Source organism: Oryctolagus cuniculus, chromosome 2 (assembly GCF_051225735.1).
Source record: "Oryctolagus cuniculus isolate XC-2025 breed Fujian yellow rabbit chromosome 2, ASM5122573v1, whole genome shotgun sequence".
Lineage (NCBI taxonomy): Eukaryota > Metazoa > Chordata > Mammalia > Lagomorpha > Leporidae > Oryctolagus > Oryctolagus cuniculus.
The window spans coordinates 33,717,041-33,743,382 of NC_142868.1; the positions used below are offsets into that span (position 1 = coordinate 33,717,041).

General features: G+C 43.6%; 1 protein-coding gene and 1 long non-coding RNA gene across 4 annotated transcripts in view; both read left to right on the top strand.

Moving 5' to 3' along the window:
- The first annotated feature begins 3,299 nt into the window (after nt 1-3,299).
- The window catches only part of UBE2K (ubiquitin conjugating enzyme E2 K), a 57,827-nt gene continuing 34,784 nt past the window's right edge, over nt 3,300-26,342 (top strand). Inside the window, exon 1 of one of the 3 annotated variants that reach the window (XM_002709395.6) lies at nt 3,300-3,671. In XM_002709395.6, the coding sequence (XP_002709441.1) occupies nt 3,609-3,671 (63 nt within the window). In that variant the 5' untranslated portion in view covers nt 3,300-3,608. The remainder of the gene's footprint in view (nt 3,672-26,342) is intronic. The other 2 variants (XM_051842473.3, XM_089325352.1) reach the window with 2 other exon arrangements.
- LOC149127720 (uncharacterized) lies at nt 4,125-4,624 on the top strand. Its single transcript, XR_016228864.1, has 2 exons — nt 4,125-4,202; nt 4,482-4,624. It is a non-coding gene; the product is annotated as an uncharacterized LOC149127720 (long non-coding RNA).

A 26,342-nucleotide genomic window follows, 5' to 3' on the forward strand; every position in this document is an offset into this window, starting at 1 on the left:
TTGGTGTGTTTTGTGGTGGCTTTACATTAGTGCTGTGACTCAGATCCAGGCTCTCTCATCGACCTTGCACTCCCCTCAGGGATTTGAGGTACTCTGGGATCCTGTACCCTGGCCAGCCACAAAGCACACCCCTGGACCTCCTTCCACACTACTGAACACTTTGTGATCTCCACCCACACGCCGGCCTTTCAAATTCCTGAGTGTTTAGAGGAGGTGATAATGGAAAAAAAGCAAAGCCTTCACCAACCAGGCGGTCAACCAAATGCTGCTACAGGGATATACTCGGCTCCCCACCTACGAGATCGAGGCTTGAGACATCGCCCCATGCCAGCAGGAAGTAGTTCCAAAGACAGATCATCATCCCTCCATCCATCCTGGACTTCTGGGCCAATGTAATCCCATACAGCACTTGCTTTATAAAAAACAAAAGAGGCGAATGTAAGTAAAATTGCGCAGCCTTGTCTGTGGCGTGATTTATGTCCCAGACACCGTCCTAGGCTCTAGCCTCTGCTGCCAGGTGACCAGATGGCCCAACCACAAGTGTGCGTTCCACCTCCACCCTAATGGGATTCACTGCTCCTATTTCCCTGCTTAGCCGGCAAAGGTATAGCAGGACCTGTTCCCCATACATGTGCTCTCTCTTACTCTCTCAGCCTCTCCCCCATCCTGTCAGGCTTCCTCCACCCAATAAACCTTTCCTCTAAAAAAAAATTTTTTTTCAAATAGGTGAAGTATACAACAGGATACTTGGTGAAAAGCCTCCCATTTTGCTTCCCCCAAAGTGCTTATTATTGTCAGTTTCTTACAGATTTTTCCATGGATATTTTATGGACTCATAAGCATTATATACAACAGCATGTTCCTTTGACCTATCACACACAGAGTAGTATATTATACACAATAAGGAATGCATTGTGCTTTTTTAAATGTAAGCTTTTTCTTTTGGAATAATTTACAGAAAAGATACAAAGATAGTATGGAGATTCTTATATACTGCTTATTCAGCTTCTAGTACTGTTCACATCTTACATAACTATAGTGCCAAATCAAAGCTAATAAATTAATACCACTACATTATTACTAACTGATACAATTCACTCATACTTCACTAGTTCTGTGCTTTCAGTTCTAGAATCCAATCCAGGATGCCACATTACCATGGGGCTTTTTTCACTTCAAAGGTATCTTGATGATTGTTTTTTATCAACTAATACGTAGTTGTCTATATGGAAGGACTACAGAATGAATTCATAGAAGTGGAACTGTTAAGGATTATGCACCTTTAAAAGTTACCAAACCTCACATCCTCAAAGAAATGACTAAATCCATCTAAATGGCCCACCTGTGATTTGAGTATTTTAAGTTCCTTTAAAGTTCTAAGAGCTGGACTGGGGAATTAATGAGTGGTAAAAATGGAAAATGCTTAAAAAATTTGGATACCTTAATTTGCTTTAAATGTACTGGAACATAGCATTGCATGACTTACATTATGCCAATACTCCACTGTATCGTGACCTACGTACAGTATATAGTTGACTCCTCGTAGGACCGCTAGGGGGCTCTGCTAGAAGGTTTTTTTTTTTTTTTTTTTTTTTATCGTCTACGTTAGTCCACTTAGGAAATGTTTTGAGAGGATCCTTGTAACTCTGAACTTCTAAAACTTGAAAGAGATCGTTAACTCTAGCTTTCTTATTTCACAGACGAGGAAACCAAAGCTGGCCAAAAGAGCAGGCAGGGGAGAAAATTGTAATAAGAAAATCTGCTCTTGCTTTTTGGGGCAGGAATTCAAGAAATTCCCTTTTGCCATGTGCCTCTGCCGAACTATTCATGTCCAACGGCTACTTCCTTTTTGGCTGCCACAATTGTCGTTATTTTTGCTAAATTCATGTGGCTGCCGTATTTTTGCAATAGGACATTTTGCTGATTGGGTTATGTGATTACGACCTTTAATCCCCATTCCAAAAGTTCTACTCATAAGAGTCCTCGGTGTCAAAACCGTCTTATTTACTGCAAGCGCTGTCGACCATGTCAAATAGCTTTTCAAACAGAGTATCCACCTCCACCATTTTCCTTTTTTTACACATTCAATATTGATTGAGTGCCTACTAGCGCCAGCCACCTTAGCAGGCCCTAGGCCCCAACACCATCCCTGTAAGGAGCTTCTGTTGGCCAGTGTTCACCTTAATGCGTAGACTTCCACAAGCCTGGCCCAGTGGTTCATCGTCAGCAGCAGCAGCAGAGGCAGGGAGTTTGTTAGGCACCTCCTTAGGCCCAGCCTACATTCTTTTTTTTTTTTTTTTGACAGGCAGAGTGGACAGTGAGAGAGACAGAGAGAAAGGTCTTCCTTTGCCGTTGGTTCACCCTCCAATGGCCGCCGCGGCAGGCGCACCGCGCTGATCTGATGGCAGGAGCCAGGAGCCAGGTGCTTTTCCTGGTCTCCCATGGGGTGCAGGGCCCAAGTACTTGGGCCATCCTCCACTGCACTCCCTGGCCACAGCAGAGGGCTGGCCTAGAAGAGGGGCAACCGGGACAGAATCCGGCGTCCCTACCGGGACTAGAACCCGGTGTGCCGGCGCCGCAAGGTGGAGGATTAGCCTAGTGAGCCGCGGCGCCGGCCCCAGCCTACATTCTAAAGACGAGGCTCACCAATACGATTAAAAAAAAAAAAAGAAGAAAAGAAAAAAACTTCCAGGGGTTTTGATGAACACTCAAGTTTGAAAACCAAGGTTTTAGTTCCACAGATTAGCGGTCAGTTTCTGGTTTCTAAACCCACTTCAGATCTTTCCAGGGGAAACCTATCTCAAATAGAAGCAATGGGCTCCAACAATAGCCGCCCTGAGTTTAATGACGGGTAGTCCCTCAGATGATCATTGTTAAGAGTGGCAGTCATGCTCTGCCCTCCTCTCCCCCCCACAAAGAAAAAAACCATTAAAAAAAAAAACCAACAAAAAAACCCAAGCCACCGCGGTGGCTTTTCTGGGGCTGTCCTAACCGACCCTGGGCCGACCGGGGCCGCGCTTTCACACAGACTCGGCGGGCACACGCAGCCCGGATCCGGCTGAGTCAGGGCGACGCTCAGGCCGCGTGGGGCCGCAGGAAGCCCTCAGCCGGGCTCGGGCCTCCATGCAGAGGCCAGGGGCCGGCAGCCCCGCCAGTACCACACTGGGGGTCGTCCAAGCGAGGCGCGGGTGGGGGGAAGCAGGGGCGCAGCGGCGAATCCGAGAGGCCGAGGCAGGGATGGCCAGCGCGGAAGCCGCACCCGCCCGGCCCCAGACGCCGGCAGGGCGGAGTCACGCGTCCGCAGCTCCGGCTGAGACGCGCGGCGCGGCGCGGGCTCGTGGCTGAGGCGTATGGGGCTACAACGGGAGCGGCTGCGCCGCCCGGCCGGGTCGGTGTCGTGCGCATGCGCGGGTCCGGCGCCATTTTGGTGGCCGGGCGCGGAGGTGATTCCACAGAGCAGAGCCCGGCGGCCGGGGTGGCAGCGGCGGTGTTCGTGTGCTGGGATCTGAATCTCCGAGGGAGGAGGCGGTGGAGGAAGAGGTGGCGGCGGTGGCGGTGGTCGTAGCGGTGGCGGAGGAGGCGGGTACGAATCAGCTGCGGGCGGAGACATGGCCAACATCGCGGTGCAGCGAATCAAGCGGGAGTTCAAGGAGGTGCTGAAGAGCGAGGAGGTCAGAAATGAACTCCCGGACATTCCCCCACCAAGGCCCAGGGCGGGCGGGCCCTCCCAGCGGCGACCCCGATATCCCCGGTGGCCCTCCCCGCGGCCGCCCTTTTGCCTGTGGGGAAGCGGCCGTCTCCCCCTCCTCCTCCCGCCGCCTTCCCCTCCCTTCTAGGGCCCTGGGGTGGACGGCTCGCGGGCGGGTGGTCTGGGGAGGAGTACGGTTTGGGGGGGGGCGGATGAAGAGGGGTGCACTCCGCGGCGGGGTGCGAGCTCTCTCTCCCGAGCCTCGAGGCGGTGGCAGCAGCTGGAAGTGTGGCTGTGGGGTGTGGGAAGGCAGCAAGGCCGGGCCTGAGAAAACCCGGGAAGTGGGTTGGGGGAAGGGGAAAGGTGGTAACTGGATCCGGAGAGCAGCGCTGCTCCAAGGCCCACACTCTGAAGGGTCTTGGGGTTGTTGCCTGTTAGGCCTTTGCTGTCCGTTCCGAAGGCGAGGAGCGATGAGAGCCCTGAGGTGCTGGGGGAAGGAGAAGGACATGCAGAGGTATTCCCTCCTAGTTAGGCGTGGGGAGACAGGAAAGGCATAATGGGATACTAGCTTGTTTGGGGGATGGGATAAAGGAATTTTCACCTGAGATAGGGAATTAATTCCAAATGAGATCTTTATCTCCTTTCCACGTGCCCCCCAGTTCCTAGGCCTCTTTATTGACATCTAGTGCTTTTTAACGGGGCAGAGGCTAGGTAGTGTATTAAAGATATTTACATATTTTTAGCTAAGGAAAAAATAGTGAATGAGTAGCTTATTTGAGAACATTATTTACAGGTTACATATCAGACTGTCTCAAGACAATGCCTCTGTGACTCGTGTTGGGCCATGAAACTCCATTATGATGTCCCTCATGGTTAAAACTTGTGTCTTTTAAAAATAGACCCATTAAAAACAAAGGATTTCACCCTGTTAATACATTGTTGTCTCTTAATTGAGTAGGTTTAACTCAATATACATCTCTTGACATAGCATATTCTTTATTTTTAAATTGTCTTTTTCTGCCGTTGAGTCCTGCAGAATTTAGATGCCTTACTTCTGACCACATTTACTTATGTAAGGTATTTAAAATGTCCTAGTAATTCTGACTCGAAACTCTGCAAGTGTCAGTACAGTTTGTCATAACTACTGAAAATTACTATTTTCGAGATCCACACCCATGTCATTATTGAATATATCATTGCTATTTGTGTCTTTTCTAATTGTTGCTTTGATAATGTCAATAAAGATTTGTGACACTCAGCCTTCCCAGGATGTGATGAGTAATTGACATAGTCTAATAGCACTTAAGCTTTATTTGTGTCATTGAATCTACTGTGATTTCATCTTTCCATACATCAGATGTGGAGAAAATCATTATAAAATTCAAAAATGACAAATACTAGCAGATCTATTGACTATAGTAGTACGTAAGTCATGATCAGCTCTACAGAGCATGTGTATGAACTCTGACCTTTGTGTTCGTTCATATGCCAAAACTCTGAATGGAAGGATGACTTTGTATTTTTTGTGGTACAATGCAGAATAGAGTCATTAATGTCTGGAGAGTGTGCAGTGAAACAGTGGTACTAACTTTCTATTTAGTAATGATAAGAAAGATGTATTCCAGGGTAGTTGATGTATATATTCCTAATGAAGAATTGCGGCTAATATTGTTGCTAACATCCTAAAACATTTCCTTTATAATAAGGGTGTACAAGCCTGAAACTTAATGAACTAATAGTTGTGGTGTTTTTTTTTTTTTTTTGTATTATTTAAAAGTGGTAAGTTACTGCTTCAGGTAATTCACGTGATCTTTTTGCTTTATGTGAGGTGACTTTATCATTGTATTCTTAAGGACTTAAGTTGAGGATTACCAGAAATACTTGTATTACCCTAGAAGTGCATATTGTTAAAATAATCTTTTTTTTTTTTTTTAAATGTAAGGGCTACTAGAGCCTTACTTTTAAAAGTGTCATAGTATTTTAGAGAAAGCAAGCAGGAAATACAAACAAAATTATTTTTAAAGTACCTTTATAAATCTGGAAGGAAACTGCTTCGGAGAAAGTGAGTTGCGAAGAACCTTTAGTTAAGGTCAAGCAGTTTAATCTTGAAATAAATATAACTAATAAACAGCTTTATTTTCATCAATATTTTAGTGGGCCCAGTTATATAAGTAGATTATGTTGATTATTTTCAGCTTATTGAAGGACTGGTGTTCTTTGTAAGGGTATAAATGCAGTATTTTGAATGGCCGATCAGTAATAAGTTATTTCGTCATGTCACGTTATGTGAATCTCTGGTTTACTGAAGTTTATTTCCTGTTCTTGTGTTTACTAAAACTAGTGGTTGATTTAAAGACCCCCCCTTTTTTGGGGAGCCCTTTTGTGTCTTTGTGAAGATAGCTAATGTCACAAGAGGTTATACACAACTATTAGAATATGTATTTGTGCAGGTGAAAGCATCATGAGAAATTGGTAAAAGTAGCTTCTTTTGTGTAGGGGGGTTGGGTGTATAGGGTATGAAGAGATCTGTTCAGACTAAATAAAATACATAAAGGCACCATCTAAGCCTGTTTTCCTTAGGACAGTGTTAGAAATCCATCTTGTAGCTGTTGGAAACTATTTTCTAAAATTGAGTTTTAGGTAATAATTCAAAGTTGTCTGGATTGGTGCATTTTGTAGTTATGAGTTCAGTTGTTGAGATGATTAGGTGAATTGTTGATTGTGATGTTATAAAACCATTCTATTTTATTCAAAAGTTGTATTATTTACCGTCAGTTATTACTGGTATTAACAGCTGCCATTTGTAGCCATTTGCTTATACACTGTTGTTAATTCTTAAACACAAATCTTTGAATTTAGATTTCTGAGATGAGAAAATTGAGATCCAGGAGAAGTAAAATTATTTGCGAACATACAGCTTTGGGATTTGGATCTAGGTCTGCTTGTGTTTGTGTTGTACCACATTGTCATGGCTTGTGAAGATAGGCATGCTATTAATTATTTAAAATAATTGAGCTGGGTTTGCATTGCTAGTTAAAGGATTTAAACGCAACCTAATTTGTTAGTTTAAACTCACTGAAATAAGTGTTACCTCTAATTAACGTAAAAGTTTTTAAGCTTTGGAGCTTTTGTGAATTAAAAGCTCTCAATTGAATGCATCTACTCTTGTTTTTATGCTAAATGGTGTCTGTAGTTTTTTCACATTGTAGCTGCATGTTGGTAATGTTTTTAATAGTTTCCTAGAGAATGCTTAAACCTATGGCAGAAACAAATTGATTTCATGAAAAACACTTTTGTATATTTTATTTCAGGGTTAAAACAAACTTTTGTACATTTTATTGTTTTTTATTTTTATTTTTTGACAGGCAGAGTGGATAGAGAGAGAGAGAGAGAAAGGTCTTCCTTTTGCCATTGGGTTCGTCCTCCAATGGCCGCCACGGCTGGCGCGCTGCGGCCGGCGCACCGTGCTGATCCCTAGGCAGGAGCCATGTGCTTCTCCTGGTCTCCTATGGGGTGCAGGGCCCAAGTACTTGGGCCATCCTCCACTGCCTTCCCGGGCCACAGCAGAGAGTTGGCCTGGAAGAGCGGCAACCGGGAAAGAATCCTGCACCCTGACCAGGAGTAGAACTCGGTGTGCCGGCGCCGTTAGGTAGAGGATTAGCCTATTGAGCTGCGGTGCCGGCCAATTTTTGTACATTTTAAATTTTACAAATTGTTTGATCTAGCTTGATCTAGGTTATTCTGTATAGAAGTAGTTGCAAATCTCTAGAAGAAAGTCTTGATTTCTGAAGACTGGTTTATTTTTTTAAAAAAAGGTTTATTTATTTGAAAGGGAGAGTGATAGAAATCTTCTACCCCTTGGTTCATTCCTCAAATGGCCACAATTGCCAAGGTTGGGCCAGGCCAAAGCGAGGAGGCAGGAACTCCCATCTGGGTCTTCCGCATGAGTGGCAGCAACCCAAGTACTTGCAAGGGCTATCATCTGTTGCCTCTCAGGATGTATTATCAGGAAGCTGGATTGAGAGTGGAGTAACTGGTACTTAGACATGGGATGTGGGCATTGCAAGCAGTTAACTAACAGAGCTACAGTGCCCATCCCTAAAATGATTTTTGTCTTTGTCCTTTGGACATAGATTTAGATACATCTGGGCTCCACTGTTAAGTCACACCTTTGTAAAAAAGGTATGCTTGTATTTCCCAGTGAACATACTGATTACAGCCCCCCAATTTTATTTTTTTGTAAAGATTTATTCATTTATTTGAAAGAGTTACACATAAAAGGAGAGGCGGGGCCGGGAGAGGGAGCAGGGAAGGGAGTGAGAGAGGTCTTCCATCTGATGGTTCACTCCCCAGTTGGCCTGCTGGAGCTGTGCCCATCTGAAGCCAGGAGCTTCCTTTGGGTCTTCCCACGTGGGTGCAAGGGCCCAAGGACTTGGGCCATTTTCTACTGATTTCCCAGGCCATAGCAGAGGGTGATTGGAAGTGGAACAGCCAGAACTCGAATCAGCGTCCATATAGGATGTTAGCACTGCAGGTTGGGGGCTTTACCTGCTATGCCACAGCGCTGCCCCCCCCCCCCCTTTAGATTTATTTGCTTGAGAGGCAGAGTTACAAAGAGGGAGAGACAGAGAGGTCTTCCATTGGTTCACTTCCCAGATGGCTGCAACAGTTGGAGTTGGGTGATCAAAAGCCCTGAGCCAGGAGCTTTTTCTGGATCTCTCACCTGGGTGCAGGGGCTCAAGCACTTGGGCCATCTTCTGTTTTCCAGGCCATCAGCAGGGAGCTGGATTGGAAATGGAGCATCCGGGACTGGAACTGGTGCTTATATGGGATGTCGGACCACAAGTAGATGCTTAACCCATTATGCCACAGCACTGGCCCCAGCATCCCCCCGCCTCCCCCAAATTCTTACCTGATTGGGGAGGTAGGGCAGATGAAGAATAGATAATAATGTTGGGTGCATAGACTAAATGCTATGGTAGTTCTGAGTGAGGGAGATTCTTGACCTGTACTCTGAGGGAAAGTTAAGACTAACCTTAAATTTTAGGAGAGAGTTACAAAGGAATTACAAGAATGTGGGAATGTTGTGTGTAGTCACCTGAGTTGAAGCTAGGGAGCGTAGAGATTATGGATAAAATTAGGAGCACATTTACATATTTAGAACAGAAAGGTAGAACAGCTGTTATATACTCAGCATAGTTGTGGAGTCGGATCACAATTCTGTTTTTCATTGTCTTTGGAAAAAGTTGCCCTTTTTTATAACAAAGAAAATAGTACATATAATAAAGTATAACTAGCACCCAAATCAAGTTATCAGCACAGTAGGAAACCTCCCTTTCCCGTTACTTTCCTGACTTCTGATAGCATAGATGAGTTTGGAGTATGTTTGCCAAAAAGAATGGTCATAAAAATATTTACTGTGTGGTTATTTTAATTTTGAAGACTTTCACAAGATGCCTTTCAGGCTTTTTTGTTAACAGAATATAGTAATTGTATGTTAGAAAATGTACTAAAATGCATTAAATTTTAGTTGAAAAAAACCTTACATGTAGGCCACATGACTCATCTACAAGGTCAATTTTTTAGAAAAGATTTATTGATTTAATTGGAAGGGAGGATGACAGAGACAGAAAGAGATCTTCCACCTAGTGGTTCACTCCCCAAATGGCTGCAATAGCAGGGTCTGGGCCAGGCCAAACCCAGGTACCAAGATCTCCATGTGGGTCTCCCACAAGGGTGGCAAGGGGCTCAAGCCCTTGAGCCATCTTCTGCCTTCCCAGCATGTTAGCAGGAAGTTGGATAAGAAGCAGAGCAGCCAAGACTCTTCAACTGCTACTCTAATATGAGATGCTGGCATTGCAAGCAGTAGCTTACTCCAATGTGCCACCCCCATTTTTAATCTATAACAGTGCGGGAAGGTCAAAGGAGTCTTGTACTTGGAACAATGCTTGGTGTATATTAAACAATAGATGGGTAGCTGTTAGATGTCAGAACCAACTGTATTTTTATATTCTACTTACTATTCTTGGATCATAAAGGTTTATCTAAATAGTTTTGTTACTGCTTTATGTCAGTTTGCCTCAAGAAAAGATTTAAGATGAGGGCAGTATTACTTCTCATAGTGTTTCTTTGTGTGCAAACAACCTATGGGGCTGTGGACAAGTAAGAATGCAAAGGAATAAATGGGGGCTATATTTTCTTTTTAAAATATTTATTTATTTATTTATTTGAAAGTCATAGTTACACAGAGAGAAGGAGAGGCAGAGAGAGAGAGAAAGGTCTTCATCTGCTGGTTAACTCCCCAGTTTACCACAATGGCTGGAGCAGTGCTGATCCAGAGCCAGGAGCTTCTTCTGGGTCTCCCATGTGGGTGCAGGGGCCCAAGGACTTAGGCCATCTTCTGCTGCTTTCCCAGGTGCATTAGCAGGGATCTGGATCAGAAGTGGAGCAGCTGGGACTCGAACTGGTGCCCATATGGGATTATGGTACTGCAAGCAGTGGCTTTACCTGCTGCGCCAAAGTGCCGGCCCCCTACCTATTATTATTATTATTATTATTATTATTGACAGGCAGAGAGAAAGGTCTTCCTTTGCCATTGGTTCACCCTCCAATGGTCGCTGCGGCCGGCGCACCACACTGATCCGAAGGCAGGAGCCAGGTACTTCTCCTGGTCTCCCATGGGGTGCAGGGTCCAAGCACTTGGGCCATCCTCCACTGCACTCCCTGGCCACAGCAGAGAGCTGGCCTGGAAGAGGGGCAACTGGGACAGAATGCGGCGCCCCGACTGGGACTAGAACCCAGTGTGCCGGAGCCGCAAGGCGGAGGATTAGCCTAGTGAGCCACGGCGCCGGCCCCCTATTATTTTTAAAATAATTTTTTTTTTTTTAATTTGCAAGGCACAGAGTGCACTGATTCACTGATGAGCTAATTCAGTCCCCAAATGCCTGCAATGATTAGGATGTGGCAGGATCCAGGAGGCAGGCACACAAATATTTGAACCATTGCTGCTGCTTCCTATGGTCTGCATTGGCAAGAAACTCTAGAGTCAGGAGCCAGAGCCAAACCCAGGCTCTCAGATGTGGAATGTAGGTTTCTTCATGATTAGGCTAAACACTCACTCCTAAAGATTTTTTTTAAATCCATGAACTATTTTGAACTTTAATTTTTAGAAAATAATGTATGAACATTTTATATCTGAAGTCCCTATTGAACAAATGTTAGCCTTCTCATACTTTTTTTTTTTTTTTAAAGATTTATTTATTTGAAAGAGTTAAAGAGAGAGAGAGAGAGGTTTTCCTTCTGCTGTGTCACTCCCCAGTTGACCGCAATGGCTGGAGCTGTGTCGATCTGAAGCCAGGAGCCAAGAGCTTTTTCCAGGTCTCCCATGTGGGTGCAGGGGCCCAAGGACTTGGGCCATCTTCTACTGCTATTCCAGGCCATAGCAGAGAGCTGGATGGGAAATGGAGCAGCCGGATCTCAAACTGGCACCCACATGGGATGCTGGCACTGCCTGTGGTGGTTTAATCCGCTACACCACAGCGCTAGCCCCCCTCCTTCTTGAATAAAACAGAATATACAGGTGAAATTACTTTATAGCTTTTCTCTTATTCTTTGTTCTTAGGAGTAACCACTATGTTTAAGTTAGTGTTTGTCCTCTCCATTCATATTTTTTTTAGATACAAATTACTATGTTTTTTTAAAGATTTTATTTGAAAGGCAGAGTAACAGAGGGAGAAACAGAGAGCAATCTTCCATCTGCTGGTTCACTCCCCCAAATGCCTGCCACAGTCACAACTGGGCCAGGCTGAAGCCAGGAGCTTGGAACTCCATATGGGTTGCCCATGTGGGTGGCAGGGACCCGAGTACTTGAACCATCATCTGCTGCCTCCCTGGGGTGTGTGTAAGCAGGAAGCTGGATCAGAAGTGGTGTAGCTGGGACTCAAACCAGGCACTCTGATGTGGAATGCAGGTATCCCAAGTGCCAACAACTGCTGAGCCAATCATGCACCCCTGTGTTTACATTATTTACCTCTTTTTTTTTTTTTTTTTTTGACAGGCAGAGTGGACAGTGAGAGAGAGACAGAGAGAAAGGTCTTCCTTTGCCGTTGGTTCACCCTCCAATGGCCGCTGCGGTTGGCGCGCTGCGGCCGGCGCACCGCGCTGATCCGATGGCAGGAGCCAGGAGCCAGGAGCCAGGTGCTTTTCCTGGTCTCCCATGGGGTGCAGGGCCCAAGCACCTGGGCCATCCTCCACTGCACTCCCTGGCCACAGCAGAGGGCTGGCCTAGAAGAGGGGCAACCGGGACAGAATCCGGCGCCCCGACCGGGACTAGAACCCGGTGTGCCGGCGCCGCTAGGCAGAGGATTAGCCTAAGTGAGCCGCGGTGCCGGCCCATTATTTACCTCTTAAAAGGGAGTTTTTTTGGTAGGTATTCTTCATGTATTTACAATTTTGTCTTTTATTATTTGTCTTGATTTTTAAATTTTGTCCTTTTTTTATACTTTTTTAAAAGAAATTGTGAAAATACATAACTTAAAATTTACCTATTTAACCATTTTTTAGCCTTCAGTTCAGTGACATTAAGTATATTTAGATTGTTGTACTGTCATTGCCACTGTTCTCTAGAACTCTTTTCATCTTCCAAATTGAAATTCTTCTAATTAAAACTGTTTATTACTCCTTCTACCCAGCCCCTGCCAATCACCATTGTATTTTCTTTTGTCTGTTTTTTTCCATTGCAGATTTACTTATTTATTTGAATGACAGTCAAAGAGAGAAAGAGTAGTAAGTCTTCCAACCGCTAGTTCGCCCTGTAAATGGCCGCAGTGGCGAAGGGTGGGCCAAGCCAAAGCCAGGAGGGAACTCCATCCGAGTTTCCCATTTGGGTGGCAGGGGCCCAGGCACTTTGACTATTTTCCACTGCCTTCTCTGGTGCATTAGCAGGGAGCTAGATAAGAGGCAAAACAGCTAGAACTTGAACTGGTACTCTGATATGGAATACCAGTGTTGCAGGTGGCTTAACCCACTGTGCCGTAACACCAGCCCCACTATTGTGCTTTCTGATTCTGTGATTTTGAATATTCTGTCATATATTATTTGTACCTTTATGAGTCACACATTTCACTTTTTAAGAACTGTAACTTTTTATTTTTTTAAAGAAAGATTTGTTATTTGAAGGCTAGAATTAGAGAATGAGAGTGAGTAAGTGAGAGAGCTTCCCTCCACTGGCTCACTCCCCAAATGGCTGCAGTGGCTGGGGCTGGACCGTGCCAAACCCAAGAGCCAGGAGCTTCTTCCCAGTCTCCCATGTGGGTGCAGGGGCCCAAGCACTTGGACCATCCTCCACTGTTTTCCTTGGTACATTAGCAGGGAGTTGTATCAGAAGTGGAGCAGCTGGAAAATGAGATGCTGGTGTTGCAGGCAGCAGTTAACCCTCTAAGCCACAACACCTGCCCCTGTTTGACTTGGTTTTGTCTTACCTTTTGTCCTAGAGAAAAAAAAAATTTTAAGTTGGTACATGTGAGAGGCATGGAGATGAGAGAGCAAGCAGGCACACCCATTTACTGGTTCATTCCCCAGATGCCTGCATTGTCTGGAGCTGGAGCTGGAGGTTGGAGCTGAAACTCAGGCCAGGTCTCCCATGTAGATGGCAGGAATTCTGTTGCTTCGGTCATCATTGTTGCCTCTCAGGATCTGCCTTATTGTTATTAGCAAGAGGCTGGGATCAGGAGCTGGAGATAGGAGTCAAACCCAGGTACTTTCATGTGGGTTTATGGGTGTCTTAATTTCTAGGCTAAATGTCTGCCACCAGAGAAAGAATTTTTTAAAAAATGTATTTGAAAGGCAGAGTTAGAGAGGAGAAAGAGATGTCTTGCATTCACTGGTTCACTCCCCAAGTGACCACAAAGACCAAGGCTGGACCAGGCTGAAGCTGGGATCCAGAAGCTTCTTCTGGGTCTGCCGCATGGGTTAGCAGGGAACTGGGTAGGAAGAGGAGCAGCTGGGACTTGAACTGGCACCTTTATGGGATGCTAGTGCTGCAGGCCACGGCTTAACCCACTGCGCCACAATGCTTCCCACCACCCCAATTTTTAAAAGTAGTGAAACTTTGCTGTCTTTTTCTACTTGGTATGCGTTTTGTATTTTTTTTTTAATGAAAATCCTTTTGTTCTTTGTTTTTCATAAAGATGATCTCTTGTATTTGATTCCTTTTTTGTTTAATTAATTAATTTATTTTTTTGACAGGCAGAGTTAGAGAGAAAGGTCTTCCTTCCATTGGTTCACCCCTTAAATGGCTGCTACATCCAGCGTGCTGCACTGATCCAAAGCCAGGAGCCAGGTGCTTCTCCTGGTCTCCCATGCGTGTGCAGGGCCCAAGCACTTGGGCCATCCTCCACTGCCTTCCCGGGCCACAGCAGAGAGCTGGACTGGGAGAGGAACAACTGGGACTAGAACCTGGGGTGCTGGCGCCGCAGGCGGAGGATTAGCCTAGTGAGCGGCAGCCGGGCCTTGTTTGTTTATTTTTAAAGACTTATTTCAAGTCAGTTACAGAGAAAGATCTTCCATCTGCTGGTTCACTGCCCAGAAGGCCATAACGACCAGCCCTGGACCAGTCCGAAGCCAGGTACTTCATCGGCGACTCCCGTGTGGGTGACGGGCCCAAGCATGAGCCGCTTTCTGCTGCATTTCTCAGGCCATTAGCAGGGAGCTGGATCAGAAGTGGGACAGCAGACAGCAATACCTGCTGCGCCACAACTCCTGGGCCTATATTTGATTCTTAAAAGTTAATTTGTCCCTTAACTTCTATACCTGCACTCAGGCTTCTGTCTCTACCACATCATACTGAAACATTGCTTCAGGCATTACATTGCCAGTGTCTTCCCAAGTGTCAAATACAGAGTTACTTCTCAGTGTTCATCCATTTTGTACACTGTTCTTTCACATTTCCATTTCTGCCTTAGAACCTCCCCTTCTTTGGTTGCTCTGATACTGCTCTTTTCTGATTTTCTTTTGAGCTCTATTACTGTTCTTTATTTTCTCACTGATTTTTGGTCAGGTTCTCATATCTCAGATTATTTATATTAAAAATAATTTGCTTGTTTGCACCATATTTCTGCCTTGGGCTATCATACCACTAGATTTAACTTTTGAAATATGATTTTAGAATGTCATTCTCCTTTAGGTTCTCTACTCCTACTGCATGAAGACAAAGCTTGTATACTGTTGTTTTAGCCTACCTTTCCTGACCTATTTCCTGTCAAGGCTCAAATACAAACTTGTATCCCTGCCTGTACTTCAGACTGTCACTGTCCCTCAAACCTTCAGCAGTACTAAAGTGCTTGCTATTTAATTGTTCTCTCTACCAGGTATAAGCTTGCCTCCTTTCTTTGCCTTTTGAAATCTGCGTGCTCTAAAATGCCACCCCTGTTAAGCCTTTCTTGAATCTGGAGTTCACGTTTGTTTTCGGATGTGGCTCTCAGACTTTGTTAGAGAATTTTTATTACAGTATTTATAATACACATATGTCCTTTTGCTCCTGATAGATTGTTTAGCTCATTGAGGTCTCCTACTCATCGTTTTCTCTTCAGCATCTTTTGGGGTGCCTGGAATATGGTAGGCTTCGTAATATTTTGAAGTACAACCACAAAATCTTAAGTACCTAATTTTTTAGAGCTACTGCTGAAAGTGCTCTTTAGTTTTACAGCTTTAGGGCAAGGCTTTGTTGCTTTCAGCCTTTGTTTGATGGGTTTTTCTAGTGATAACAAATGCAAGACTAATATGTGTAGTCTTTTCTCTCAAGTGACTCTGGGTGTTTTTGTTTATTTGCAGGGAATTATCCTGTTTGGGATTGTCATACACAATTGTAGATTGTCTCATGCTGTTGCTTTTCAGCAGCTGATAATACAACATTTTGTGCTTCCCTTTTCTTAATTTAGTCTGTAATTCCCAGGTTTTGTTGTACAGAATATAGTACAGTGTGTGCATCTATTAGACATTTGACTGTTTGCAGTTTGCCAGAAACTGCAAGAATTTTTGGTGTACATGTGAGGGTGGTAAATTGAGGGGTCCTTGGATGTTTGGATGAAATTTTAGGTGGTTATAGTGAGCTTGGTCATACTTTGGTTATATCCTTAGGTGTTTACTTTGTTAGGTGTGTCACATCTGTCCATAGTAGCTGTGAGCGTGAGTCACTGAGGGCAGAGACCTGTCTTGCTGATCTTCTGTTCTCCATTGCTTAACAACATTACCTGGTAAGCGGGAGGCACTTGTTTTCCTGAATGAGTTTAAGGATTTTCTTAAGCTCTAGAAGCTCATACCCAACCACCATGATAATAAAATTCTTTATCCTGCTTCTGGGACTAGGAAAAGTTGAGTATGTTGATAAAGTTGGTCTCTGGGGGAAGTTGGATTTCTGTTTCATTTACATTTTGAAGATATAATTGAATCCTGAATTGGGATGATGGGATGTCTAAGCTGAAAGTTGAGAAGCAAGATGGTGGGGAAGGAATCTTTTTTGCTTTATTTTGTAGTTTTTTCCTTTGAAAATCTCAAGGGGCAGCCCTTTAGTATGTATGACATCATCTCTATCCTTGTGGTTTAATTCCTGCCCCCCTTTATTTACCATGTATTTACTGAATGCCACTTATGTTGTTAATAAAATAGAAATGGCCCTTTCTGTTACAGAGTAAATAATCGTTCAATAAGGCACTGACATGTTGAGCAGCTAATTATGTGTTTTGTTGAGTTTAAGTAAGGGGAGCTGTGGGGGTAGGGTAACCTAACCTTAGGGAGAGAGTTCCTTGGGAATAATCCTTAAAATGATACTTGCAAGATAAATTAGAATTGACTTGGTTATACATTAGGATGCACAACTCGATGTGCACATACATAGCTAATATTTCACAGTGAAGACTGGAGAACCATTTAATTTTTCTCTTTTAAAAAAAAATCAGTTTCTCTGAATGTGAAAGTAGCAAACGTTTGCTTATTAAATTTCTGAAAACTTAAGGAACTATATTACAGTAACCATAAGTTGTATTTCCCATTCCAGAGATAATTCTTTTCTTTAGAAAGCTTTGTTTTGACTTAAATATTTCAAACATAAGAGATAATTTTTTTGGTTTAATTTTTAAGAAAGCTTTTATTTAAATGAATACAAATTTCATATGTACAGCTTTAGCAATATAGCAGTTCTTACCCCCATTCCTGCCCTCCCATCCCCATTCCTGCCCTCCCATCCCCATTCCTGCCCACCTCCTACTCCCTCTCCCATCCTAGAGATAATGTTTTAATTTTGGTGTTTCCTTTCATTAAAAAAATGTACATATGCACATATATTTACAAATTATTTAAACTTGTTTATAATTTAAAAATATTTGTTTGAAAGGTAGAGAGACACACAGAAAGAGACCTTCTAGTAACTGGTCCACACCTCAGGTGCCCACAAACAAGCCTGTGCCAGGCTGAAGCCAGGAGCTTGGAATTCCATCTGGGTTTTGCACCATGGGTGAAAGGAACCCAAATTTTTAAGCTGTGTGCTGCCTTCCAGGGTGTACATTATCAGGAAGCTGTAATTGGAAGCAGAACTGGGACTTGAAACTAGGCACTCTGGTATGGGATGTGGGCATCCCAAGAGATGTCTTAGCTGTTGTGCCAAACACCTGCCCCATGCTCCTATAATTTTTTTAATTGTTTGTGGGCAGACATTGTGGCATAGCAGGGTAAGCTGCCACTTGGGATGCCCACATCCCATATCTGAGTGCCTGAGGTCTAGTCCAATTGCTGTTTCTGATTCAGCTTTCTGCTAATGCATGTGGGAGGCAGCAGATGATGGCCCAGATACTTGAGTTTCTGCTGCCTGCTTGGGAAACCCAGATGGAGTTTTTGGCTATCCCAGCTTCAGATGTTGCAAGCACTTTGGGAAGTGAACCAGTAGATGCATGATGTTTTTTGTGGTCACTCTGCCTTTCGGAATTTTTTTTTGTCAGTGCCTTTCAAGAAAAATTTTTTTGTGTGGAAAGTGGAATTAAAAGATAAGTTTGTTTTTGAAACTTGTTTATTTGAGAGACAGGCAGGAAGAGTATGTTCCCTTCTGCTGATTGTCTTTCTAAACAACAACAGCCAGAACTGGGCAAGGCTGATACAAGGAGCCTGGAAATCCATCTAGATCTCCCATATGGATACCAGGGAGACAGCCAACTTTAGTTATCACCACTGCTTCCCAGGGTCTGCATTGGCAGGAACTGGGTTTTGAACCCAGGTACTCTAATAATTGGACCTTGGTATTTTAAATGGCATCTCAACTGAAACTGATGGGCTAAATGATTGCCCCTTGGTTACTTTTGAATGAGTGTTTGGAAAAGGCCTTCCCTGGGTTTTTAGTCTTAAACTGAATCTGAATGATATAGCTATGTCTCTACCAGAAGAACTTTAAGAGGAAATGAGTAATGTAAAAACCCTGAAATATGGATGAATTTGCTATGTTTAAGCAGCCAAAACATTGTGGCTGGAGTGTTGTGGGCAAGGAAGGGAAATGGTAAAAGAAGTTGGAGATGTCGGTAGGAGCCATATCACAGGTGATTGGATTTTAAGTGACTCTGAAGCCATTGAAGGGTTTAAAGCAAAGGACAAGATTTGTGTGTGTGTGTTTAAAGATTTTATTTATTTATTTGAGAGGTACAGTTATAGAGAGGGAGAGTCGACAGGTCTTTGATCCGCCGGTTCACTCCCCAAATGGCTGCAGTGGCCAGAGCTGAGCTGATCTGAAGCCAGGAACCATGAGCTACTTCTTTGTCTCCCACATGGATGCAGAGGCCCGAGCAGTTGGGCCATCTTCCAGTGCTTCTGCATCCATGTGGGAGACAAAGAAGTAGCTCATGGTTCCTGGCCATTGTGGGAGCTGGATCAGAAGTGGAGCAGCTGGGACTCAAATCAGCTTCCAAATGGGATGCCGGTGCAATAGGTGGAGGCTTAGATGCCGCAGTGCTGGCCCCAATTTTGTGTGTGTGTGTGTGTGTGTTTTAAAGACCACTATATCTCCTCTGTGGAGAATGAATATGTAAGGAAAAAGGATATGAGTTTGGCTCTGACAAAAGAAACAAAGTAGTAGTGGTTTAAACAAATGGGAACGGAAAATCTGAAAGGATTTTTTTTTTTTTTAAAAGGATTGCTTGGTTGGGGGCTTTACAGTGTGGGTAGATTATTTCTAGCTTTCGGTTTACCATTTTTCAGGGGGTGTAATCTTTGTCTTTTACTACCAAAACTCCACTTTTCAGAAGGACAAAAACATAGGTGCATGCATAACTGCTGAGTTCGCCTCCTTTACAAAGCTTTCTCAGAAACCCTGTTTGGAGACTGTTATAATCACTTCTTGCTTTAAGGGAGTTTAAGACTTTTTTTTTTTTTCTTTAAGCTGAGCACTGTTGCTCCCCCTCTTCATGGAGGAACGACACAGGACCCTGCGCTGTTCTTTTGTCTGCTCGGCCCTTCCCGGGTTGGCTACCGACCCTTCCACCTCCGTGGAAGGGCGGTTCCCCCTGCCACTTTCCCCACTTCCGTGGGGGAGCGGCACACCGCCGGCCGGCTCTCTCGGGGGCTGCTCAGGTGTTCCTCAGGTGTTCCTGGTGCATGTTGTCTCTCTCCTCCTTTATAGTCCTCTTCCACCAATCCCAACTCTGCTACCCACACGCTGAGTACGCTGCTCTCCTCCAATCAGGAGCAGGTCCTACAGTTTATTGGTTGAATTGGAGGCAGCTGTGTAGAAGCTGTTTCCTCCTCTCCCAGCGCCATATTGTGGGAGAGCAGATGCATAGAATAAGTCTTAATTCGAGTAACTTAGTCCAGTCTGAGTTGCTCCCCACAGAGCACCTTGTTCCCCAATCAGTAAGGAATCAGTAAGGAATAAGGAAGTTGGTTAGGCATTCTGTTTTTAGAGGGTAGAGGGACAAGAATGAACTCAGGAAGATCATTTGAGAAGCCTTTCTAGGGAACCCACACAAGAAATGGTTGTATTTTGGAGCTTTAGCTCAGTAGGGGTGCAGAGAAGCCAAAGTATCTGTGATACGTTTTGAAGGTAGAGTCAGTAAAACTTACTAATGGGGTGCTGGCGCCATGGCTCACTTGGTTAATCCTCTGCTGTGGCCCTGGAAGGCAGTGGAGGATGGCCCAAGTGCTTGGGCCCTGCACCCGCATGGGAGACCAGGAGGAAGCACCTGGCTCCTGGCTTTGGATCAGCACAGCGTGCCGGCTCTAGCGGCCATTTGTTGGGTGAACCAATGGAAGGAAGACCTTTCTCTCTCTCTCTCCCTCTCTCCCTCACTGACTCTATCAAATAAATTAAAAAAAAAAAAAAAAAACTTAGGTGTGTGGGAAAATCAAGAATTTTACTTTGTTCTTGTTGGTTTTAAGGTAGGAAAATGATAAGTGGCCAAATATATGAATCCGGAGATAGATTTGGGCATCAAGATGCATAGATGATACATTTAAAATCTAGATGGAGAATTTGGATAGAAAAGGAGAGGTTCTAGAACAAGTTCTTGGTTTTTGTTCTGAGCCCCTTGAACATTTTGAAGTTGAACAGAGTGCGTAAGACAGTTGGTGATATATTAGGAAAACCAGAAGTGTGTGGTTTCACTGAAACCAAGAAAAGACAGTTTTGAGAAGGAATTGATCCAACTTGTCTTCTTCCTGCATGGGAAAAATAACCATTGAATTTGTAACATGGTGATCATTAGTGACTTTGATAAGAGTTGTCTTATTGGAATAGTAAAGGTAGAAGTTTGGAGTAGGATGCTGAAAGAATATGAGAAAGTAACAACTAAGGTTAACTCTTTTTTTTTTTTTTTTTTTTTTTTTTGACAGGCAGAGTGGACAGTGAGAGAGACAGACAGAGAGAAAGGTCTTCCTTTGCTGTTGGTTCACCCTCCAATGGCCGCCGCGGCCGGCGCACCGCGCTGATCCTATGGCAGGAGCCAGGTGCTTCTCCTGGTCTCCCATGGGGTGCAGGGCCCAAGTACTTGGTTCATCCTCCACTGCACTCCCTGGCCACAGCAGAGAGCTGGCCTAGAAGAGGGGCAACCGGGACAGAATCTGGCGCCCTGACTGGGACTAGAACCCGGTGTGCTGGTGCCGCAAGGCGGAGGATTAGCCTAGTGAGCCGCGGCGCTGGCCAGCAGGATTAATCTTTAATAGGAGCAGAGACTCTTAGGGCAATGTTAAGTTTCCATTTGGGATTTGTGGTCACTTTAACCTAAGACCAATTAATGATGGTTGTGTGTTTTTCTCCAGCAGTGCTGCTTCGGGCAGACACAGGAAGATTTTTTCTTTTTTTAAGTTAATTGGGAATTGGATTTAGCATTAGGGATTTGCCAGGTGAATAGCATGAAGGAGAAAAGCATCAAGGTTGTCAAGAGTATTTGCAAGAGAATGATTATAACAAATGCCCATGAAGTCTAAGCTGGATAAGGAGGGGTATAAGGACAGTCATAGTGAGGGAGCATAGTCATGTTGTCATGAAGCCAGCTAACTTGATGAGCTCAGAGTGCTAGAGGAAATGAATTTAATCTAAGGCAGTTGGGAAGCCGGGAAACTTGAAGTCAGTTTTGGAGAAGGTGCTGTTTCTGGTGATAATCAAGGGTATGGCCATGAAGATAGAGTGTATACTTTATTACTATTTATCAGGATCTAGACAACTTGTCTCCTTGCCTTTCTGTGAGAATTTAAAAGAAACGTACAAAGATGAGCATCAATCTGTTATAAGTTAGTTATTGACATAATTTTCTTTTTAAAAACTCGAGATCTTAGAATGTATACTGTTTTGTATACTTTAAAAAGGCTATTTATTTATTTGTTTGAAAAGCAGAGAGTCAAAGAGAAAGAAAAGAGATAGATATTCCATCCGCTGTTTCACTCCCCAAATGACAGCAACAGCCAAGGGTAGGCCAAGCTGAATCCAGGAGCGTGGTATTCCATCCAGGAATCCCACATGCAGTGGCAGAGGCATAAGCATTTGGACCCATCATCTGTGCTTTCCACATACTATCAGGGAACTGGATTGGAAGTAGAGCAGCTGAGACTTGAACTGGCATGCATAGGATGCTGGCATCACTGGCAGAGGCTTAACCTCTGGACTACAACACTGGCCCTGTTTTGTATACTTTTTAACTCTTACTATATCTTTTTTCTTTGTAACACTAAATATTTTTTATTTTAAATTTATTTGAGAGGCAGAGAGAAACAGATAGGGGGCGCCATTGTAGCACAGCAAGCAGGTTAAGCTTTCTGGGGACTAGTTCAAATTCCAGATGGAGTTCCAGGTTCTCCTGGCTTCGAAATGGCCCAACCCCCACCATTGCCACCGTTTGGGGGAGTGAACTAGCAGATGGAAGCTTGCTCTCTGTCGCTTCCTTTCTCTTTGTAACCCTGCCTTTCAAATAAATATTAAAAAAGCAGATAGGTGGAGAGAGTGCTCCTATTTGCTGGTCTACTCCTCAAGTACATGGAATTGTTGGGACCAGTTTGGGCTGAAGCTGGGAGCCAGGAACCCAAGTACCTGGGCTATCTTCCACTGTCTTCCCAAGACCATTAGCAGGAAGCTGAATCAGGTGAAGGAGCTAGGATTGGAACCAGCCATCAGACAAGGGCTGAGGTGGCTTAACCTGCTATGCCACAGTGCCTGCCCTTACTTAATAATTCACTCATTTGTTTCTTTCTTTAAATATGTATCTTATTTTTGTTTGAAAGGCATAGTGATATGGAAAGGAAGAGCAAGAGAGATCTTCCATACATTGATTCACTCACCAAATGGCCACAATAGCCAGGGTGGGCCAGGTTGAAGCCAGGTGCCTTTAACTCCATCCAGTTCTCCCAAGCATTTGGGCCATCTTTCACAGCTTTTCTAGATCCATTAGCAGGGAGCTGGATCAGAAGTAGAGCAACCCATTTGGGATACTGGCATGGCAGGGGGTGGCTTAACCTGCTAAGCCACAATGTCAGCACCCCACTCCAACTGTTTAATTTTCATTTTGCATTTTCTTTATTATATTCTTCTGGAATTTTAAAGCATATTCACATTGTGTTATCTGTTTACCCTGAGATGACTCTTTTATCCTGTCAGTATGTATGAATCTCTTTAACAGTGACATTGTCTTACAAAAAGGAGCCATTATTACATCTAACAATATTAACAAATTTCTTGATATTTTTATAGTGAAGTCTATATTCAGAACTCTACAGTTGTCTCAAAAACAGGCAGGGTTTTTTCTTTGCATTTTTCAGTTTTTTCCTAATTTTTATTCTGATTATTAATATTTTTGAATGTTTATTTTGTTCTTATTTTTGTTACAGTGATAATTACTTGGTTGAGTTTTGAATGTTGAACCAGACTTGTGTACCTGAAATAAGTCCCATGTGGCTCCTGAGGTGTTAATCTTTTATATATTGTTGGATTCAATTTCTAATATTTTGTTGATGGTTTTTACATTAATATTTATTTTAAAAAATAAATATGTAAAAATAACTTATTTTTAATATCTGAGTAATTCTTGTATTGGGGTAATTCCTCATCGAATGAGTTAGGAATTACAGTTGTCCCTTGATATCTATAGCAGATTGATTCCAGAACCTTCCTGAGATACCAGAACCTGCAGATGCTCTGATCCCTTAATATAGAATGGCATAGTGTATCTCTAGATTGTTTGTAATACCCAATACAATGTAACAGCTCTGTGAATTTTTTTTAAAGATTTATTTATTTATTTGAAAGTCAGAGTTACACAGAGAGAGGTCTTCCATCCGCTGGTTCACTACCCAGTTGACTGCGCCGATCTGAAGCCAGGAGCCAGGAACTTCTTCCGAGTCTCCTATCGGCGTGCAGGGACCCAAGGACTTGGGCCATCTTGTCCTGCTTTCCCAGGCCACAGCAGAGAGCTGGATCAGGAGTGGAGTAGCCAGGACTTGAACCAGAGCCCATATGGGATGACAGCACTGCAGATGACAGCTTTACCCACTACACCACAGCGCCGGCTCCAGTGAATATTTTTTATACTGTATTTATTAGGAAATAATGATTTCCCTCCCCAAAAAATCTGTACATGTTCAGTAACAGACACAGTTTTTTCCCCCAAGAGTTTTGATTTACAGTTAATTGAATCTGTGGATATGGAACCATGAATGCAAAACTTACATAGGGGGCCAGCTGTATTTTTCAGCTTCAGCTATTACAGAAGATTGTGGAAAACTGGCCCTGTTGCTTTCCCCTTTGGGAGACAAGTTTATCAAATTTGTTCATAATACTGTTAACTCTTTTAATGTCTGAGATGGCACTTCAAATTTTTTTTTTTCTTGTTTAATGTTCTAGAGGTTAATCAACTTAACTGATTGCTTCAAATAAATCTATTGATTTGGTTGTTTCTCTGCATTGATTTCCTGTATTTAATTTCATTGATTCTGCTCATTTTTTAAAATTGCTTCTTTTCTTAGTTTGGATTTCATTCTGTTCTTTTTCTAGTTTCCTAAGGTGGAACCTTAAATTACAGAATTTAGATTTTCTATAATAATTTTTGTATTTTAATTAGACAAATTTAAAAAGTTATTTTGTAAGAAACAGAAAGATAAAACTTCCATCTACTCGTTCACTTCCCAGATCCTGGCAAGGAATGTCCAAGGCCAAAACTAAGAGCCAGGAATGCAGTGCAGGTCTGCCTGGTGGGTGGTAGCAATCCAGCTGCTTAAGCCTTTACCACTCCATTAGCTGGAAACTGGAATCACAAGTGGAGCTGGGTGCTGAATCCCGGCCCTCTCTTATGGGATACTGATCTCTCAGTGGCTATGCCAAAATTCCTGTCTCTTTTTCTAATATATGTATTCAGTGCTGTAAATAACCCTTGTTTTGGAAAAACCCAGTGTACAAGAACTGACTGCCAAAGATGGAAGGTGCTATAAGATCAGAGAGGACAAATCCAAGATAACATAGAATGTAATTTACTAGGGGGGCTTAACAGACAAAGTGTGACCTTAGAAGTTCTCAAGATGGTAGATCTTTGTGCTGTGAGGTAGGAGAAAAAGGATTTTACAGACCAGGAGGCTCACGTTTAAAGGTAACATATCAGGATTTTTTCAGGAAATTCTAACATTCATAAGAGATTCCAGGTGTAGGATAAGAATGGCAGGGTGTGTGTGTGTGTGTGTGTGTGTGTTTGAGTGGCAGAGTTACACAGAGACAGGGAGGGAGGGAGAGGAAGAGGGGCAAGAGAGAGAATGAAATCTTGATTTTCCAGCTATTGGTTCACTCCTCATATGGACTTATTGGTCGCTCAGGGATGATGCCAGGAGCCCAAAACTCTGTTTGGGTCTTCCATGTAGGTGCAGGGGCCCAAAGGCTTGGGTCATCTTCTTCTGCTTTCCTAGTTGCAATAGCAGGGAGCCCTATTGGAAGTGGAGCTGTGCCACAAAGCTGTCCCTAGCAGGTTATCTAAATGGACTTTGTTTACCCTATTATAAGACCGCAGTGATCTAAGTTCACCTAGAGGGCAAGATTGCAGTTAGAACAAATGGCTGTGGTCACATGTCAAGTTGCATCCCTACAATCCCTCTACTATAATAGTAAGTTCATCTCTTTCTCATTTAACTCCTCATGTTTTTTGCCTTACATGTTTTGTAGCTATTGTTAGGCACATACACGTTAAGGATTTTTTATGTCCTTTTAGAGAATTGACCTCTTTGTCACTGATAATTTTCCTTGTTCTCAAGTTTGCTTTGTATTAGAGTGGAATGAATAACTTTTTTTTTTTTTAAGATTTATTTATTTGAAAGGCAGAGTTACCGACAGAAAAGGAGAGACAGAAAAATCTTCCATTTGCTGGTTTACTCCCCAAATGGCAGCAAAAACTGGGGCTAGACCAGACTGAAGTCAGCATCCAGGAGCTTCTTCTGGGTCTCCCATGTAGGTGCAGTGGTGCAAAGACTTGGGCCATCTTCTGCTGCTTTTCTAGGTGCATTAGCAGGGAGCTGGATTGGAAGTAGAGCAGCTGGAGCTAGAACTGGCGTTCATATAAGATGTTGGTGCTGCAGGCCATGGCTTACCCTGCTATGCCACAGCATTGGTCCCAAATGTTAACATCCTATGTCTTTCTCCATCCCTTTAAAAAATATTGTTAAAGTGCAATTGTAATGTAGTAAAGATTTGTTTGAAAGGCAGGGTTACAGAGAGAGGTGGAGAGAGAGGGAGAGAGAGAAAGAGACTGAGAGACCCAAGACCGAAGCCTTCCATTCGCTGGTTCACTCCCCAGATGGCTGCAATGGCCGGGGCTGGGCCAGTCCAGATCCAGGAGCCAAAGTGCATCTGGTTCTCTCAACAAGGGTCACAGGGGCCCAAACACTTGGGCCATCTTCTGCTGTTTTTCCAGGCATATCAGCGGGGAGCTGGATCAGAAATAGGACAGCTGGGACTTGAACTGGCACCCAGGTGGGATGCTATCATCACATGAAGCAGCTTATCCTGCTGTGCCACAAACCCTGGCCCCTACTTTATGAATGTGACTACTTTAGATAACCTCATAATAGTGGAATCACACAGTATTTATCTTTTTGTGACTAGCCTATTTCACTTAGCATAGTATCCTCAAGGTTCATCCATGTTGTAGAATGTGTCTGTTTC